The 21,338-nt window shown below is 40.0% G+C and overlaps 2 protein-coding genes across 2 annotated transcripts in view; both read left to right on the top strand.

Annotated features, from left to right (window-relative positions):
* Nucleotides 1-398, top strand: part of LOC113227836 (zinc finger protein OZF-like) — a 1,560-nt gene extending 1,162 nt beyond the window's left edge. The window contains exon 1 of the mRNA XM_026460878.1: nt 1-398. This exon is cut by the window's left edge and continues 1,162 nt beyond it. Coding sequence (XP_026316663.1) covers nt 1-398 — 398 coding nt within the window.
* Nucleotides 399-6,189: 5,791 nt separating this feature from the next.
* On the top strand, nt 6,190-8,955 carry LOC113227830 (gastrula zinc finger protein XlCGF46.1-like). Its single transcript, XM_026460871.1, has one exon. It carries the CDS (start codon nt 6,385-6,387, stop codon nt 7,708-7,710), a length of 1,326 nt encoding a protein of 441 aa, XP_026316656.1. The 5' UTR covers nt 6,190-6,384; the 3' UTR covers nt 7,711-8,955.
* The last annotated feature ends 12,383 nt before the right edge of the window (nt 8,956-21,338 follow it).

Raw genomic sequence — 21,338 nt, 5'->3', positions numbered from 1 at the left:
GTTTTACAACAAAATGGACGCTTAAATATCATCTAATGATCCACACTCGAGAAAAACCATACAAATGTAATCACTGTAGCAAATGTTTTAGCTATCAATCAAATTATATTCGGCATGTAAAGGCTCATTCTGGAGAAAACCCATACAAATGTGATGTATGTAATTCATGTTTTGTAACAAAATACATCCTTAAAGCTCATAAAATTACCCACACCGGGGAAAAACCATACAAATGTGATCACTGTAACAAATGTTTTGCCCGTAAAGATAGTCTACGTGATCATTTAAGGACTCATACTAATTCAAAACCACACAAATGTCATATTTGCAATAAATATTATACAACAAAACAAGTACTTAAAACTCATACAAAGTTGCATACTGATGAGAAACCATAATAATTAGAAATGTGACTACTTACTGTAACAATGTTTTTACTATTAAATTAAATTGTATTACGGATAGAGGCTCATACCGGACTAAAACGGTACAAGTTTGATATTTGTAATGATATTATACAAGAAAACATGAAAACATTTTTTTATTTGACTAAAACCTCAGATTATAAAACATAGGCAGATGGAGCGCGCAGAACACGAAAGTGAAGTCACCAAAGCAAATACAAATTCAAATGCGAATACAAGCTCGCGTCAGTACTATTATTATTATGTTAAGATTTTTTCTTGTACTCGACTAAAGATCGGATATTTGGAACCAGGGGGTCTACTCTCGATCTCCGTCCGACGGATCCGAAACAATTACTGCCAAATAAACAATACTTGACCAAATGAAAAGACGCGTGATGCGAATGAATCTCCATACTTGATACTTGTCTTTTAATTTTGTCGAATATTATTTATTTGACAGTTATTGTTTCGGACGGAGATCGAGAGCAGACCCCCAGGTCCAGGTACGGGCCTAAGCCAAGTATCTAATAATCTAAAAATCGCTTTTTAGGTCATAAAGGCAAGGCGATTACAGAACCTGAGGGAAAATTCAAAGCGGCCGACATAGGAGTACCGTTGTTTATAAATAACGTGGATAAAGAGACCAGTCAAAATGATATAGTCGACTATATAAATAAAAAAACAGGAGTAAGTGTAACTATTAAGAAAATCGATATGAAAAAACAAAAACGCTATGATGCCTATAAAATATTTGTACCACAACCAAAGTTGCAAACATTTCTTCAAGACGATCTGTGGCCGGAAGGAATACAATTTAGGAGGTTTGTTTATTTTAATAGGAATGATTACGACCAGAAAACAAAACAAATGAATAGTGACGGGAACCTTAATAAAACAAATAATGCATAAAACTGATATAAATGATAAATATTCAAAACTAGTTAGTTTTAACTGTAAATCGGTAACTCGCTCAGTGGAGTGCGTACGACAGCTTTGTAAAACAGCGGATATTATAGCATTGCAGGAAACGTGGTTATTACCACAGGATATTCCATATCTGGGAGACATTGACCCAGATTTTGAGTATACAGGAAAGTCAGCAGTCGACACAGGTGCCGGTCTCCTTCGTGGAAGACCGTTTGGAGGAGTTGCCTTGTTATGGCGGAAAAGTGTATTCAAATCGGTATCGGTGATACAGTGCGAAAGTGTCCGTATAGCAGCGATTAAAATAGTTTTACCAAATCACGAGGTTCTAGTTTTCTCAGTATATATGCCTACAGAGGCTGTTGAGAACCTCGCTGAGTTTACCGAGTGTTTAAGTGAGGTTGCTGCGATAGTGGAACATTGTAACGTAGACTCGGTATTTATTCTGGGAGACTTTAATGCAGACTGTGGCAGTCGATTTGGTAACGAACTAATGGATTTTTGTAAGGAACAGAACTGGTGCTGTGTGGATGTGGATATATTGGGACTATCATCGAATTCGTACACATATGTAAGTGATGCTCATGGTAGTAGCAGTTGGTTAGATCATTGTGTAGTATCGGAAGCAGCGCAGAAATCTGTAATGGATGTTACGATAAATTATAATGCATATTGGTCTGACCACCTACCACTCGAAATATTTTGTAAGTTTAACTTACTTAGTGAGAAAATTGAGTACAATTTAAATACACGTAATAAAGTTACTTGGGGAGAGAGGGATACAAAGCAAATAGCATTATATCAAGAGTTTTGTGACAGGTATTTAGAAGAATTAGACATTCCAATTCAATTGAATAGTTGTAGTAATATTCTTTGTAGTAATCTAGAGCATAAGCATGTAATAAACAAATTATACGGAGATATTGTCGGTATTTTAAGTGATGCGGCAAAAAATGCCTACATTGAAATTACTACGAAAAACCGAAAGCATGTCGTGGGGTGGAACAAACATGTCAGGCATGCTCACTGGCAGGCTCGACAGGAATTTAGTAACTGGGTGTTGTACGGGAAACCTAAAACGGGTTCTCTGTATAATACAATCGTAGCAACCCGTAAAACATTTAAGCAGAAATTGAAATGGTGTCAAGATAATGCTGAACAGATAAAAATGGACATAATAGCGTCACATCATTTGAACAAAAATTTTAGCAAGTTCTGGAAACAGACAAATAAACTGAGTCCTAAGATGGGGCTGCCGGTGAGCGTGGAGGGCATTAGTGGGCCTGCTAATATTGCCGAACTATTTAGGACACATTTTAAAGTGGAGTCTCCATTGGGGCCGCCGGGTGATTCGTTAATGTCCAGGTGTAGGGAAACTAATAATAAATCATATGTGAAGTTTACATCTAAGGATATAGATTCAGTTCTAAGAGGCATGTCGCGAGGAAAATCACCTGGGCATGATTCTCTAAGTGTAGAACACCTTAAGCACGCGGGTGTGCATCTGCCCAGAGTACTTGCCATGCTATACACCTTATGTATAAGTCACTCCTATTTACCTGAAGACATGATGAAAACCCTGGTGGTACCCATTGTAAAGAATAGAACAGGAGATGTGTCTAACGTAAACAACTACAGACCCATATCGTTGGCCACTATCCTGGCTAGAGTGTTGGACGGTGTGCTCGACAAGGAGTTGGATGAACACCTCGTTCTCAGTGATGCCCAATTTGGCTTTAAGTCTGGGCTCTCTACAGAGACAGCTATCCTTTGTCTGAAGCACACTGTTCAATATTACACTGCCCGTAAAACGCCCGTATATGCGTGCTTTCTAGATCTTTCGAAAGCCTTCGATATGGTGTCTTATAATCGCCTGTTTCAAAAGCTGTGTGACGATACCTCGCTGCCTGGTGAGTTAATTGAACTCTTAAAAATACTGGTATATTCATCAACTTAACGTGGTTAAATGGGCAGGCTCGCTATCGGAACCATACAGACTTGAGTGCGGGATGAGGCAAGGGGGGTTAACTTCCCCAAAGCTATTTAATCTTTATGTGAACGGCCTGATCGAGGAGCTTAGTAGTGCGATGGTGGGGTGTTCAATTGACGGTAAATATGTCAACAACATTAGTTATGCCGATGACATGGTGCTGATGAGCCCCTCGATTAGTGCCCTTAGAAAATTGTTAAAAATATGTGAGAGATATGCGGAGACTCATGGCCTCAAGTATAACGCAAACAACAGTGTAATGCTAGTGTTCAAGGCAGGTGCTAAACATTATCGTTCTGTGCCGCCAGTCACTCTCGGGGGCACTACACTTGAAACAGTGTCGGAATTTAAATACTTGGGGCACTGGGTTACCGAGTCGCTTAAAGATGATATGGACTTAGAGAGGGAACGTAGGGCGCTGGCTGTTAGAAGTAATATGTTGATCCGTAGATTTGCAAGGTGTACAGTAGAAGTGAAAGTCACCTTATTTAAAACCTACTGCCAATCATTTTATGCCTGCAATCTGTGGACGGCATTTACTCAAAAGGCATACAGCGCCCTACGTGTCCAATATAATAATGCATTCAGGATGCTGTTGGGGCTGCCGCGCTACTGCAGCGCGTCAGCAATGTTCGCAGAAGCCTTTACGGATAGCTTCCAATCCATTTTAAGAAAGCGATAAGCCTCCCTAATGCAGCGGGTGCGCGCCAGCACCAACAGCCTCCTTACTACAGTAGCAAATAAAGTTGATGGTCCATACAATGAACGTCTCAACTCGTTGCATGTAGTGCCCTCTAAGTGGGCTGTAAAATAAAAGTAAATGTAAATGTGTAAGTAAATGAATGTAAATTACTAACATAGTTTGTAAGTCTGTTACTAATTATATATGGACTCAGGTCCGAAATAAATGCTTATTATTATTATTAATTACAAGGCCGAAGAAAAACTGAAGGACTTTTTTGGCTCCAACAGATTTAATGTCCTCTGGTTATGGCCCTCCCAGTATGGAACTTGTAACTGAACGTTACAACGTTGTCAAATTATTTTTTTAATAAACAGTTTTTTAAATTTGAAAGTATTAAAACACAAATATTTCTTTAAGTAATATATCATATTTTAAATAATAGTTCATTAGAAAACATTAAAACCACCATAGGCAGTAGGTTAATTAGTCTATGGCAAACAACGTTGCATTTTTGAATGCCCACAGACGCAGAAGAGGGGAGCGCGGTAATCGGCGCTGGCACTATGGCACTTGTTTGTAAATCCAAGATGGCGGACACGATTTTTCAAAAAATGCATGGGTATCCTTTTCGAGGTATTTGGTGATGCTCAATACGAATATGGCACTTATTTCGAAATCTAAGATGGCGGACACGATTTTCCAATTAATGGCAAGATGGGTATCGTTATCGAGGTATTTGGAGGTGCTCATTACGAATATAAATAAGTGCTATATTCGTAATGTGCACCCCCAAATACCTCGAAAACGATACCCAACTTGCCATTATTCGAAAAATCGTGCTCGCCATCTTGGATTTAGAAATGAGTGCTATAATATATTCGTAATGAGCATCCCCAAATACCTCGAAAAGGATACCCATATTGCATTTTTTTGATAAATCGTGTCCGCCATCTTGGATAAGTTCTATATTCGTAATGAGCACTCCCAAATATCTCGAAAACGATACCCAACTTGCCGTTATTTGCGAAATCGTACCCGCCATCTTGCATTTAGAAATGCGAAAAGTCGTGTCAGCCATCATGTATTCAGATATAAATGCCATTTCCAGAACCATCTTGGATTTAGAAATTAATGCCACATTCTCAATAAGCACTCCCAAACAACTCGAAAACGTCTATAATTCTTGAGATTTCTTCAAGACCGACATTGTCGATTATGTCTGTAGGCTCCTAATCGACATTGTCAATCGATATTGTCGATCGACAATGACGATCGACAATGTCGATCGGTATACCTTAATGGGTAAATGTGATATCACAGTACCCTGACGCGTGATATCACCTTTGTAATATTACTTACTTACATGTTACTTACACATGTCTACAGGACTAGACATGGGGTATAGCGTTACATTTCTGTCCCCGTGATTCGTGATTCGTCCCGGTTCCAAAAACATTCACATTTTGTAACGACTGTTACTTCCGTGACCATGTCACGCCTATAACTTACATCACGATATGCGGTTTTAGCTTGCGGCTGCTTTCTAATACTTATAGCCGTTTTTTATAGAATGATTTAAGTTTTTCCTCCCTTTGTAATACGTTTCAAATCCATTCATAAAAGTTGATTTTGTATTTAATGTAATTTTGCTTGTTACTTATTTAATGCGAATTGGATTGTTAACAATAGCAATAAAGTGTAATGTAATTTTATTTCTAGTAGAATACACAAAGTAGATTATACATAAATATAAAATACCAACTCTTCCTATAATAAAACAAATATACAAAAATATTTTACTTTGTTAATAAATAGGTTTATAGTAACTGCGGCAGATTTTTTTCATCCGCCCATTCTAGTAGTAATAACGTAATACTCGATGAGTAATAAGCACCTACGACCCTTGTGAGTGGGCAAAGAAAGTCATCCTATCTCACTCACTCCCATCGCCGAAAAGGCCCGATTTGAAGAGAACTACAACGAGTGGCGCGCTCAGTCACCACGGAACGGAGATCGCGCATTGTATCAAATACGTATGTCGTGATGTGATGTGAGTGACGGGGATAGCTATTGGAACGGAGGAACAGCTATGTGACTTTGGAAAGTCGTTCCTTCGGAACGAGTCACGGTGATACTGTTTGACGGCGGATCATCGTGATTTTTTCGTCGTGACGTTATTTATCACCCACCTCTATACACGACTCTACTCTTGTACCACTATGGGATCTGCCCTTTAGGGTAATATTGTTCTGTGGATCTGCCCCACAAACTAGAAACTACTAATACAAGCGACTTTTCGAATACTATGCAATAGTTTTTAATAATCGCTTCCTTGGAGAATCTTTACAATTCTTCTAAGACTTGCCTAGACATTCTTTATGATGATGAACAGCCCGATGAGTTTGCATGAGGAAGTCCACATCAAAGAGGAGCCAGTTGGTGTTGCGGAAGAAGAACAAACCACAGAGCTAGCTCTGTATGCAGACCATGAGATCAAGGAAGAAATGGTCATAGGCCCAGTGATGTTGCAGCTTCCTAATGTAGCTCAAGCAAGATGTGGGCAGAGCATATTTGACAAGTTGAACGTTGATCCTCAACTGAACAAGTGTGATGTTTGCAATACGGGTTTTATAAAAAAACTTGAACTGAGGAGTCCTATAATGACACACATGGTAAAGAAACAATACAAATGTGAATTTTGTAGCAAATCTTTTACTAAGAAAGCCTATTACAGTAGACATTTAACAACTCACACTGGAAATAAATCTTATATTTGTGACTTCTGTCACAGATGTCTTATATCAAAACAAGGAATTATAAAACATTTATGCACTCATACTGGAGAGAGACCACACAAGTGTGATATTTGCAGTAGAGGTTTTATAACAAAATGTGAACTTAAGTGTCATAAAATGACTCATACCGGAGAGAAACCGTTTAAGTGTAAAATATGCAATAAAGGTTTTACTAAGCAATGTGAACTCAAAAACCATGAAATGAGACATTCTGATAAACAACCATATGTATGTAACATTTGCAATAAAGGTTTTATTAAATCACATGATCTTAAACGCCACGAAATGATTCATGGAGAGAAACTGTACAAATGTGATATTTGCACCAAATGTTTTGTACACGAATATCAACTTAGGCTTCACATAAAGACCCATACTGGTGAGGAGCCATACAAGTGTAATATTTGCAGTAAAGGTTTTATAAAGAAATATGCATTCAACCAGCATAAATTCATTCATTCTGGGGAGAGACCGTACAAGTGTGAACACTGTAACAAATGTTTTACCCGTTTACAATATTATTATAACCATTTAAGGACTCATACTGGTGAAAAACCATTCAAGTGTGATATTTGCACCAAAAGTTTTATAAGAAAATGTCAACTTAGTTACCATAAAAAAACTCATACTAATGAGAAACCGCATAAGTGTAATATTTGCAGTAAAGGTTTTGTATGGAAACATGAACTCAACCATCATGAGTTGAGTCATATGTCATTTGATAAGCAACCATACCAGTGTAACATTTGCAAGAAAGGTTTTCTTAGAATACATGACTATATACGTCATGAAATGATTCATACTGGAGAGAGACCGTACCAATGCGATCAATGTAACAAAACTTTTGTCCTTAAAGCAAATTTTAAAAACCATTTAAGGTCTAAGAGTCATGCAGAAAAAACTTTGTGATAAAGTAAAGGGACAAATTATTTCAAGAGACAAACGCACCTCTAGAACAACAATGACATTGGTGCCAAATTTCATTTTTGGTCAATTCCCCTGGAAATATTTTTCTCAATTGGAATTTATTATAGCATTTTTTGCAAAAAATCATTATTATAATAATAACGCACGCCCTCAACATAGCCCCGCACCAGGGAAAGCAGGAAACCCTGTGTCGCGGGTGCCATGCACACACACACATACACCACAAATTACCTACACCCATTCTCACATTAATAAGGATTTATAGGCTTACTTGTGAAAATATTGCATTATTCTAAGATTAATACTTTGCTTGCTATTTATTTATTATTTTGGCAGGTGCATGTAGGTACCTACAGTTACGTCGATGTTCTTATTGAACTGTTTATTAACTTTAAGGACACCAAGAACATTGGAGTAAAATCAGAACGTCAGCTTTGAAATAAAAAATAATTCATAGATTGGTAATACATAGATTAATGCATCAATATAATGTACTTTGGAACTCATTTTAGTTTCTATTACTAGGAGTGCCCATAAAGAATAAATTTTTTAAGAGTTACGATAATTTAACGGTAGTATTTTCACCTAACAATGATAAAATATAATTGGAACTCATGCAATTTGGTAATGTTTTATTACAAAAATTAATAGCAATCAAATATTTTTTATCAAGCCTTCCTTCCCTGGTGAAAACATATATAATTATGCAGTGAATTGCAGCGTAAAAATGCTTACAGAACGAAAAGTTAGCGCCTGGAAACACGAGGAGAAAGTTTTCGCGCGACCGCCACGCTCCGCTCCTCTCCGCAACTCCGCTCGGCGCCCGCGTAGACAAAAGACAAGCTAGTACTTTCCAGCTTAAAGCTAAATAAATAGAGCGTATTTTGTCATGACATGGTCTCTAAACACGTGCACGCGGCCGCTGGGCGGCGGCCGTCGCAGACTCCGCTCTTCGACCGCGCGGGGGAGCGCTATGAAATTCGTGTCGTATAAAGGCGCCCTAAGTGTGTCAATTTGAGCATAGAAATACAGAATGGAGTCTAATTACTTACAACAAAAAAGACACTAAAATAAAAGTCCCTAAGGTATAAAAGCAATTTTAGCACACACTGTGATGGTAATTAAACATACGGTAATTGTGTTTTATATATTATATTCTTTTTTCGGAGAATAACATTGACCCAACTGCGTTTTGTGTCTTTTTATCATAAAGTATATATTTTTTGTATCCTCTATTAATATCCCCCAGGGGATCCATGTGGACAATAAAAATCGGTTCTCACTACTCAAAGTATATCGAGAGAAAAAGGCCTTGAATTGGAGAAATAGCAAAATCAACCATTAAAGTAATTGCTCCTAAATTAATTTTAGGCGCTATTTATAAAAATGAATCTTCATGCGTGAACAGCCACCCTTATAGGTGGATGATTTTCTTAAAAATGAAATGGGACCACTATGGAAGTAGGGGGTACTTCTACTTTCCAACAAAAAAAGAATCATGAAAATCGGTTCACAAATACCGGAGTTATCGCATAACATACATACAAAAAAAACATACAGACGAATTGAGAACCTCTTCCTTTTTTGAAGTCGGTTAAAAAATCCACATAAATTCCCCAGGGGATCGTAGCAGTGGATTCAAAATTGTCGATCGATCGTGCAGAGTGGCAATGACCGGTTTAGTGTTATTAATGTTTCGATGAACACTAGGACTTTCATGGTAATAGACGTGTATATATGCCAACGGACAGTGCGTACTGAAAATCTTCCTTATTTACTGAATACCTGGTGAAATGTATGGCCATGCTAAAAATAGTGGTGTTGAGTCAGTGTTTGTGTTAGGCGCTCAGAGTAATGATTACTCCGAGGTTAGGTGATTTTGACGCGCACCCTGGTGACTTTTTGCTCAGAACTTTCGGAATTTTGCTCAGAACTCGAGTTAGTGTGTGACGACATAGATAACCTTGGTATCCAGTCTGGGACATTTACTTTTATAAGTGTGTCTCATGGATGTAGGAGGTAATGGTGGTTTTCCACCGGCGAGGAGAGACGAGGCAAGACGAGAATAGAAAATATGGCAAAATTTCAATTCCTGCACATCTTCGGTGGAAAAGGTCTGGATTGACGAGGCGAGAATTGAAATGTTTGTTGGTGTAACATTGGACCGTATTGCTGCTCGTATAGAGTATTAAGGTAACGGCACCAATCATGGACAGTTTAAGACCTACTTTTAATGTTTTTTATAATCTTCTGTAGATAAACGTACTTAAGAATGTAATTGAGGTTGCAAGTAATGAAATAAGATATTAGTAATTAGTTTATTAGTGGAAAGGTACACTATTTACATAACCCTTGGAAATATAGCTGAAAAAACACAACCATTTAAAAATACCAGTGATGGACATCCAGTGTTGGACACTAATATCATGATAGGAATTAAATTGAATAATTAATGGCTTCTGTATCTTGCCAAAATCATGTAAATGTCTGATAAATATTTTTCCATTTCTGGAATTATATTATATTAATACCATATCATGTCGGCGATCGAAAAGAGTTTCCTGCAGATAATACCATGGTACTAATTTCGTATAAATCTGCTTCCTTATTTTCAATTCTGCCGGGAAAATATTCTCGTTCATACTTTACGATCACATAAGACCCATTAGTAATTTTTGGGCTCTTTTTACACTTTGCTTTCTTGTTAGACGCCATTTTACTTAAAGGTTCATTTTCAGAGTCCGATTTTCCACTTTCAGCATACGAGTCTAGTGGTGTCTCCAAGGAATCACCACTTTCAGCATACTGAATTTCTATTACATCCTCACCTGAAGACGAATCCTGCTGTCTTATAAACTTTTTTTTCGTTTTTATTGTTTTTTCTTTTTCAGAATCATCTTTTCCTTTAACATTTTTTTGTCTTTTCTATCTTTTATTCGTTTTTCTTTTTCTTCTTCCTTTCTTTTCTTATCATTTTCCTTTTTTTTCATATAATCTCTCCAAGTTTCACTTGTTATTGCTGATGGTACACGCTCTTTTGTACGTAGCTTTTTAGGGTCAGGTTCAGGCCAAAATAATACTCTTTTGAATGATGATGGGATTGCCAAATCATTCGTTTCAACAGATTTATTAGGTGTAGAATATACTGAGATTTGTGTATTCCGTTCTGTCATTATCTGTCCTTGCGAGATCTGTTCTTCTGTATTATCTTCTTGTGTATTTAATACTCGTATATTTGGCTTTAGCATGATCTGTTCTCGTGAATCTTGTTGTTTTGTGTGCTGTTTTATATTCTGTTCATGTTCCTTTAGTCCTTGTTTATTCTGCTCTGTTGATTCCTCTTTATTCTCTTCTTGTAAATTTGGCCTTTGTGTATTCTGTTCTGTCGTAATCTGTCCTTGTTAAATCTGTTCTTTATTGTTCTCTTCTTGTATATTTCATCATTCAGCCATACGACGCCCACTGCTGGGCATAGGCCTCCCCCAACGATCTCCACGACGATCGGTCCTGCGCTGCCCGCATCCATCGGCTTCCCGCGACCTCCACCAGATCGTCGCTCCACCTGGTGCGGGGCCTACCCACTGAGCGTCGTCCGGTGCGCGGTCGCCATTGAAGAACCTTTCCGCCCCAACGGCCATCGGTTCTCCTAGCTATGTGCCCCGCCCACTGCCACTTCAGCTGAGCAATTCTTCGAGCTATGTCGGTTACCTTAGTTCTCCTACGGATTTCCTCATTTCTGATTCTATCACGCAGGGAAATACCGAGCATCGCTCTCTCCATTGCCCGCTGAGTGACCTTGAGCCTTCTTATGAGGCCCATAGTGAGGGACCACGTTTCTGATCCATATGTGATCACTGGCAACACACACTGGTCAAAGACTTTCGTCTTGAGACATTGAGGTAATTTGGACGCAAAGATTTTTTGGAGTTTCCCGAACGCTGCCCATCCGAGCTGGATTCGACGAGAGATCTCTTTCTCAAAGTTGGACTTACCTAACTGGACTGTCTGCCCCAGGTATACGTAATGGTCAACAACTTCGAGTGTAATGCTCCCAATTTTAACTGGAGCGGGTACAACATGGACATTCGACATGATCTTCGTCTTGTCCATGTTCATCTTAAGACCCACTCTTTGGGAGACATTACTGAGATCTTCGAGCATTGTGTTCAGGTCTCCCAAGGTCTCAGCCATAAGAACTATATCATCGGCAAATCGAAGGTGTGTTAGGTACTCGCCATTGATGTTGATGCCAAGTCCTTTCCAGTCCAGAAGCTTGAAAATATCCTCCAACGCAGCAGTGAACATCTTTGGAGATATCACATCTCCCTGTCTCACGCCTCGTTGCAGTTGGATAGGATTAGAGCTCTGATCCTGTAATTGGACTGACATAGTGGCATTTTTGTATAAGTACCTTAACACCTCTATATACCTATAGTCTATTTGGCACCTTTGGAGAGACTGCAGCACCGCCCAGGTCTCGATCGAATCAAAGGCCTTCTCATAGTCCACAAACGCTAAGCAAAGTGGCCGGTTATACTCCTCGGTCTTCTGTATAACCTGCCGCAGCGTATGGATGTGGTCTATGGTACTAAAACCCTTTCGGAAACCGGCTTGTTCGGGAGGTTGGAAGTCGTCAAACCTGCGAGCGAGACGATTCGTGATAACTCTCGAAAACAACTTATAGATATGGCTCAGAAGCGAGATTGGCTGATAGTTCTTCAAGAGTGTTTTATCACCCTTTTTGAAGAACAGAACGACCTCGCCTCTGCCCCATGCCTTCGGCGTTTGACCTTCGACGATGACAGAATTGAAAAGCTTCTGGAGGACTTTAAGTATCGGCTTGCCACCCGCTCTCAGAAGTTCTGTAGTGATTCCATCATCGCCCGCCGCTTTGTTGTTCTTGAGTTGTTTGAGAGCCACACTAATCTCATACAGGCTGACGTCCGGGATATCTTCGGTATAATGTCGGGTAAGCTTGGCTCTGGGGTCTCTAACCTCGCTTTCAACAGGTGCTTTTGTGGAGTATAACTGTCGATAGAAACTCTCTATCTCCCTCAGGATTTCAGGCTTAGATGAAATGATGCTACCGTCATCAGTCTTTAGCTTCGTCAGTTGGCTTTGCCCAATAGACAGATCTCTCGCGAACACCTTGGAGCCTTTGTTCCGCTCAATGGCCTCTTTAATACGCTCTGTATTAAATTGGCGTATGTCGCTAGTCAAAGACTTCGATATCTGCCTATTTAGCCGCCTGTAGTGACTTGCATCCTCTGAGTTCTGTAGCCTCATTTCATTTCTATGTTCCATGAGTTGAAGTGTTTTGTCGGAGAGTTTCTTTATTCTGGTACGGTGGGTTTTGAAAAACTTGGACCCAACCGTACGGACAGTGTCCACCACCATGTTGTTTAGATCGTCCACATCTATGCAGTTTTCGAGGGCTTCGAAGCGGTTTTGAAGTTCGAGCTGAAAGTTCTCGGGGTTTTGGAGTTGTGCAGGTATTGGTCGGAGCGTAGACTCTATCAGTCGAGTTCTTTCCAGCCGGATATTGATATTCAATGTGCCTCGTACCAACCGGTGATCACTTCCTGTTTTAACGGTGTTGATCACAGAGACATCATTGAATATATGCTTTTTCGTCGACAGGATAAAGTCAATCTCATTTTTTATTTTGCCGTCCGGACTCATCCAGGTCCACTTACGAGTTGGAGATTTCCTGAAAAAGGTGTTCATCATATAGAGGTTCTCCTTTTCCATGAAATCAACCAACATCCGGCCTCTGGCGTTCCGTTGTCCAACTCCAAATTGCCCCACTCTCAGTTCATCACCGCAACGCTTTCCCAACTTTGCATTGAAGTCCCCCATAACAATCGTGTAGTGGGTTTTGTAGCTATGCATGGCTTTTGAGATCTCCTCATACATAGCCTCCACTTCGTCATCTGGGTGTGTCGAGGTCGGAGCATAAACCTGTCTTGTATATTTGGCCTTTGTGTATTCTGTTCTGTCGTAATCTGTCCTTGTATAATCTGTTCTGGCTTGTTCTCTTCTTGTATATTTGGCCTTTGTGTATTCTGTTTTGCCGTAATCTGTCCTTGTATAATCTGTTCTTTCTTGTTCCCGTCTTGCTCATTTGATCCTCGTTTATTCTGTTCTGTCATAATCTCTCCATGCGCAATCTGTTCTTCTATGTTTTCACCTTGTACATTTGGTACTTGAAGCCTGGCCTGTCCTTGAATTGTCTGATGTTGAATGGCATGTGTTTGTGTGTTTTCTTCCAATATATTCTGTTGTTCATTTCCTACCAAAATATTTTTCGTCATGGCCCAGATAATATATAAAGATTGATCCTCACTCGGTAATAAATTATCAACATCAGCTCTTGGCATGTAATACAATGTTTTAAATAAAATCAGTTTTTCAGGCGAAAATATAAGTTTTATTTCTGATTCCAGAGTCTTCATAAATTGTGACTTCGTCGTCACTTTAGAAATTCCTGATTCAACTGATTTAGTACGATTATGTGCACTAATTTTGGATATATCCACATACTCCGGTCCAAACGGAAAGAGTCCGCTCTTGCGGAATCCGTTTTTTATCGTTTCTGCAGACACTTTTACTAAAGCAACTTCCAAATTTGGAGCAAAATTTTCTTTCTTTAGGCGTTGTCCCGGGTTGTCAGTCTTCCATGTGCTCACTTGGTTCTTCCAGAAGAGTTTTAAAGGCCTAAAGACAGCTACGTCCATGGGTTGAAGCAAATGCGTGGAATTTGGATAGAGCGCTATAATTTCAATTCCGTTGTCCTTACAGAAATTCGATAAGTGCAGAGTCATATGGGATCTGTGACCATCGAGAAAGAATACTTTTATATAATTGGCTTGGGTACGTTATTTTTATCTAACCACGGATTAAAAACATTGCACACATACTCATAGAAGGTTTTCGCACACATCCAACCAGTTTCGGATCTGCCGATGGCCCATCCTTTTGGGACACTATTTGCAATTAATGTCGGTAATCTTTCGTATGGGAATACAATCATTGGTGGAGCCAAATCACCTGCGGCATTTGCGGTTATTAACACAGTTAAATTTTCTTTATCGTCGCCAGAGCTGTTATAAACGTTTTTCTCCCCCTTTCGAACTAGTACGCGTCCAGATTTTGGCTGAAGGAAAAAAGCACTTTCATCCGTGTTAAAAACACGTCTAGGGTCATTCATTACTACGTCGTATAATCCTCGATTCTTTAAATAGTCAGTATTTGCTGAAAACCACTCTTTAAGCTCGTCTTCTGTGACATCGTCTCTCGCTTTTATTAAATTTTGAGCAGTGCGTTGTGCAATTTGCGGGTGTCGTCTAATAAAAGCATTGTACCAAGCTCCATCGGCTATGAAAGGGTTTGGAAACGAAGCCGTCATGTCGCTAGGGTCACTAATATTGAACTTAACCCTGGACGGAATTGATGCTGGAGTCGATTGTAGAGTCGTTAAGGACAGCTTATTGGATAAAGCTGTTTTAATTGGTCAGTCTTACACGGAGCAGCCACACATTATTGTATATAAGGATGCTCAAACTTTGAAATTTACAGAAATTAATTCAGAATTACCTAAAATTGATTCAAATATTGACTACAGACAGTCTGGTGAAGTCAGGGTAGCCGCTAGTATTGAATTGTGGGGACCAGCATCAATAAGAACTCGCATGAATTCGGAATTCAATGGTTGTGTTTTACTATACAACAATGTTATTGGTCATCCTAACCAGCGGTGTGTCATATCAGGAGGAGTATATCATGTGCACTGCGGTTGTTTAGATATTCCTGTTCTTCCCTGCAGTCAACCTTACAAGCTGAAAGAGAATTCAGTAATTAGTCGAGGAGAGAGAGTTGAGTTCGTTCGAAGGATAGTAATTCAATCTCCAGGTGTTGCGCAATTTTCAGAGGTGTCCTTGGATGACCATGATATTTGTTTTAGAGAGGAAGACGTTAAGATTGACAGTTCGGTTTCGAAAGACGACAAGGGGAGGTTGATGAATATGCTCGAAAAATATAAACAATGTTTTGCTTCAAGTCTAAAGGACTTGGGTTGTACAGATTTGACAGAGATGACGATTGAACTAAACGGCCATCGCCCTATAGTTTATCGTCCTTACCGACTATCACATCACGAACGTGATAAAGTGCAATCAATGATAGGTGAGATGTTACAGACAGGAATAATAAAAGAATCTGTATCGGAGTATGCTAGCCCAGTTATTCTTGTACGAAAAAAAGATGGAAGTTTTCGAATGTGCATAGACTATAGAATGTTGAATTCGATTACACTGAAGGAACGATACCCGATGCCGATTATAGAGGATGAGATAGCTAGGTTGTCAGGTCAAAATTGTTTCATAACACTGGATTTGGCATCTGGTTATTACCAGCGCGTTTCACGGATTGGCCAGAAGCTGGTAGCCCATCCCACCGGTAGCCGTGCCTACTGGAGCCTGGCCAAAGCCGTGCAGTCCAATTTTTGTCGTTCGTCGCTGCCGCCTTTGAGGTATCCCAATGGATTTTTGGCCTATGGCCCCGAAGAGAAAGCCAATTTATTGGCCGACCTTTTTGGGGCTAACTCGCGCATTCACGACCAAGATGCGCAACCGCCGTCAATTCCCCACTGCGGAGTCACAATGCCTGATATAGTTATCAGGCAATGTGATGTCCGCAAGGAACTGCAGACTCTTGACGTGCGGAAAGCCTGTGGTCCAGATGGGATACCTCCTATAGTCCTTAAAAGGTGTGCGGCGGAGTTGTCTCCCGTACTGACGCGCTTATACCGCCTCTCATACCAATCTGGTAACGTGCCCCTAGCTTGGAGGAAGGCCAACGTGCAACCTATCCCCAAGAAAGGAGATCGGTCTGATCCGACAAACTATCGCCCAATAGCTGTCACTTCAGTGCTCTGCAATGTGATGGAGCGGATTCTAAATATCCAGATAATCCGGCACCTGGAACGTCACTCCATTCTTAATGATCGACAGTACGGGTTTCGGCCGAACCGATCAACGGGTGACGTTCTAGCGTATCTAATGCATCTCTGGGGTGAAGCTATCGACAAACAGGGCGAAACCTTAGCGATAAGTCTGGATATTGCTAAGGCCTTTGATCGGGTCTGGCACCGTGGTCTCCTCTCCAAGCTTCCAGGCATATGGTCTTCCCGGCCGCCTTTGTGAGTGGATCTCCGGCTTTCTGCGCGAGCGAAGATTGCGTGTCCTTGTTGACGGAGGCACTTCGCGGCTCGTGACAGTTAATGCTGGGGTGCCACAGGGCTCCGTGCTGTCGCCCACGCTGTTCCTTCTGCATATCAATGACTTGTTGCCTTTTGGCAACATTCATTGCTATGCAGATGATAGCACAGTGCACGGTTGCTATTATAAGCAACCGTCAAGCAGCCGGGAGGACCCTGAGAGAAACCGGGAAAAACTTGTCGCTGAGCTCAACCATGTTTTGGAACATATATCGTCGTGGGGCTCCCGAAACTTGGTTGAAAAAAAATTGCGGGTACTTCGAAAGAATAAGACCCCTTGGAATTTGCTCTGTATATTTTAATTTATTTAAATAGTTTAAGTATACTTACAGTTTTAATTTTACATAAATGTGTTAGTATATATGCCAGTGAGTGTTGGCTATAACAAATTTTCAATTGCACTTTTCTCCATATCACCACAATCACAACCTCTCAGATCCACCACTTTGTATCACATCACTTGGGTCCTGGAAAACTTGTTTGCTGACCATGGATGCTGTTGAGGTTGGTGATACACTTCAAGATCTCACTTCATTTTTTCACTCCCGCATGGAGGACTTTGAGAAGGCTCTTCAGCAGCACACTATTTCAACGGTCCCTGCTGCCCAGCTGCAAACGGTTAAAGCCTTATCTGCAGACTATCAGCAGTTTAAAACATTTATAGTGAATGCGGTCAAAACATTGAAAATGCAGCTGGATCTTCTCCACACAGGTATGGATCGTCTGGAGACCCATTCTAGGCGTAAGGTTTTATTGCTTCATGGTTTGCCAGAGGACAATAAGGAGAACGTTGCTACTAGGGTGCTTGAGGTGTTAGGCGGTAGATTGAAGCTAATGCAAATCCGACCAGAGTGCATAGAGACCTGTCACCGACTAGGGACCGCTAAAAAAGACCGTACTCGCCCTGTGCTAGTCCGTTTTGCGACTTATAAAAGTAGATCTGTCGTATGGAAGGCCAAAACAGCGTTAAAGGGCACGAGAATTTCCATGTCGGAGTTTCTGACAAAGTCAAGGCAAAGCATATTTGCTACGGCCCGTAAGCATTTCGGCATTAAAAACTGTTGGTCGTCTGATGGTACCATAGTCGTGATATTGCCGGACAAAAGCAGAAAAAAAATCACGGAGTTTGGTGAATTACAAAAGCTCCAGGCCAGTTTTCCATCCACGGCAGGCAGCTAAATTGTTGACCAATATAATTATCTTGTTTATTGTGAGGTACTTCCACTTCCGTATTTATAACTTGTCTTTAGGTACCTCCGCTTTATGCTACCTTCCTTCCGTTAAAAGAATAAGGTATTTCATTATTTGAAAACTAAAATTATACCCCATAAACATAATGTTCATTTGCTTTATGTCAGCTCAAACTGTCAATATAATTTTTCGTTCTAAAATTTTTGGTTCATAATTGTTTTTTTTATTTTTTTTATTTTAGTAACTTTGGATTAGAGTACTTCATTTAGTAGAAATATCAATGTGATGTTTCCTTCTAAAATTTAAACTGATAATGAAATTTTTTTTTATTTTTTATTTTTCTCCATAACTATGTATTCAAGTAATCCAGTCGAAATATTAAGGATATTTAAACATAAAGTCCAGTTATGAATTGTAACTTTATGGCTATGATGATTTTGTTGGTAAATAAATTTGTTTGCCTTTACTGTTATTGTGTTGCCAACTCTCGCTGGTGATCTAATTTTTTTTTTAATTTAATTTTTTTTATTGCTCTTAATTTTGCTTATTTAACTTATTTGTAGTATTTTGGTGTATACATATAGTGTTTTATTACTTATAATTTACATATTTATTAATTTCTATTTATGTCTATAAAGTCTAGTTATGTTACCGATAGCTCATCTGATGAATTTGAAAGTGCTTGTAGTGACTTTTCTATTTCTTCTGACTCCGATGGGCCTTCACTAGATGTTAAGCTGCGATCAATATTTCATGGAAAATCCAATTTCTTGAACTTAGTGCATATTAACGCGCAAAGTGTCCCTGGACACATCTCCGAATTAAATACGTCATTCAACAACGGCATAGTTGATGTAATCTTAATTTCAGAGTCTTGGCTTAAGCCTTCTCTTCCATCCCCCCTTTTTTCACTCAATGGATATAAATTATATCGTAACGATAGAGTTGGGATTGGTGGTGGTGGTGTATGTATTTACATCAAGAACCACATCCCATGCTCCATTGTCAGCCAGTCTCCTAACACTTACACTGGGTCTTTAGAGTACCTGTTTCTGGACGTCAACTTACACCACACCAATATCTTAGTAGGTGTTACTTATAGCCCTAATATTAATGTCAATTATTTTGACTTATTTGAGACAACCCTTGAATCCTTGAGTGCCTCTTACGACCATGTAATATTGATGGGTGATCTTAATACTTGTTTATTAAAGAATAACTTCCGTTCCTCACGTCTTAACTCCCTTGTATCTGCAGTGAACTTTGTATTGCTCCCACTCACTGCCACCCATCATTCCCCCAATTGTCAACCTTCACTCTTAGATGTCCAGATTGTTTCGAAACCAGAGTCAGTGCTCTTGCATGGACAAACCACTGCCCCATTCTCGTATCATGACCTCATATATCTATCCTACCGAGTACGCACTCTCAAACCCAGAATTAAAGTCATTTTTCAGCGCAGCTTTGCTAGCGTTTGTGTGGATCGCTTGAGAGAGGATTTTTCAAATATTGACTGGTCTACACTGATTGAATCTAACACGGTAAATGAGAAGATCAAAATTTTTAACAATCTGTTAATAAAGCTGTATGACTCTCATGCTCCACTCAGACCAGTGCGCGTTAAGCATCTGCCTGCGCCTTGGCTTACACCATCAATAAAGAAAATCATGAAACGTAGGGACAAGGCCAAGTCGATCCTTAGGAGGTTTCCAGGTGACGATAATTTGCTTTCCTATAAACGGCTGCGTAATCTCTGCAACAGACTGTGTCGTGACGCCAAACGGCGTTACATCCATTCGTCGATGGAAGGATTGTCTATGGGTCAAACCTGGAAGTTCTTGAGATCTCTTGGTGTGGGTAGAGATCGTGACTGTACTATTGACTTACCTGATCTTAATTCACTCAACAAATACTTTACCAACTCACCATTTACAGTTGCTGACTCTGTCAAGGCTTCCACGCTCACCTCTCTGGGCAATGTTGCACGTCCTGCTTATGAGCCTTTTTCTTTTCGCGAAGTCACTGAGGGGGAGGTTAAGAAGAGTATCCTATCCATTACTTCCAAGGCCGTGGGTGAAGATGGTATTTGCCGTGATATGCTGATACCTATCCTGGAAGACGTTACATCAATTATCACACACATTATGAATTGTTCACTTGCTACTGGCGTCTTTCCTAGCGACTGGAAATTAGCCCACGTTATTCCCATCCCTAAATCCGCTACTCCCACGACTTTCTCCCAATTTCGTCCTATCTCCATCCTACCATTCCTGTCCAAGGTCCTTGAAGGCACTGTTCATAAACAACTTTTCTCATTTGTCTCTCGTTATGATCTTATAAGTCCATATCAATCCGGTTTTCGTCCTGGTCATAGCACAGTAACTGCCTTACTTAACGTCACGGATGATATTCGCCACGCCATGGACAACCGATTGTTTACCATTATTGTGTTACTGGACTTCAGCAGTGCTTTCAACTCTGTCGACTATGACATCCTTCTTGCCATCCTTTGCTCTCTTAACTTCTCCCCTGCTGCAATCGCTTGGTTTTCAGACTACCTCCGCAATCGCCTTCAAAGGATCAAGCATGATGACACCTATTCTGAATGGTCTCCTTTGACTTCAGGGGTGCCTCAGGGTGGTGTACTTTCACCTCTCCTCTTCTCGCTGTTCATAAACGAACTCGCAAAACGAATAACTCCTCCGTTCCACTTATACGCTGATGACGTGCAAATTTATAGACACTTTGATGTAGCTAATACCCTATCTGCCATTGAAGCCATTAATAAAGATCTTCTTGTGGTGAAGTCTTGGGCTGATGCGTTTGGTTTGCTTATAAACCCAATGAAATCACAGGCAATAATCGTAGGTAGCAACAGACTTTACTGTAGGTTGGACATTGATAATCTCGCCAAGGTTTCGTATAATGGAGTGAGTCTTGCATATGCTGATAATACAAAGAACCTGGGTCTGATAATCGATCATACACTGTCTTGGAGACCGCAGGTAAATGAGGTTAGTCGACGCATGCATTTTTCCTACCATTCTCTCAAGCGGCTTCAATTCTTCTTGCCATTCAATACGAAGGTTATGCTTGCTCAATCTTTACTACTTCCTCTTCTCGACTATGCCGATGTTTGTTA

This window comes from Hyposmocoma kahamanoa, unplaced genomic scaffold (assembly GCF_003589595.1).
Source record: "Hyposmocoma kahamanoa isolate Upper Pololo Valley unplaced genomic scaffold, ASM358959v1 218, whole genome shotgun sequence".
Lineage (NCBI taxonomy): Eukaryota > Metazoa > Arthropoda > Insecta > Lepidoptera > Cosmopterigidae > Hyposmocoma > Hyposmocoma kahamanoa.
Note: the sequence above shows the minus strand (reverse complement) of the source record. Positions and strands in the feature narration are given on the sequence as shown.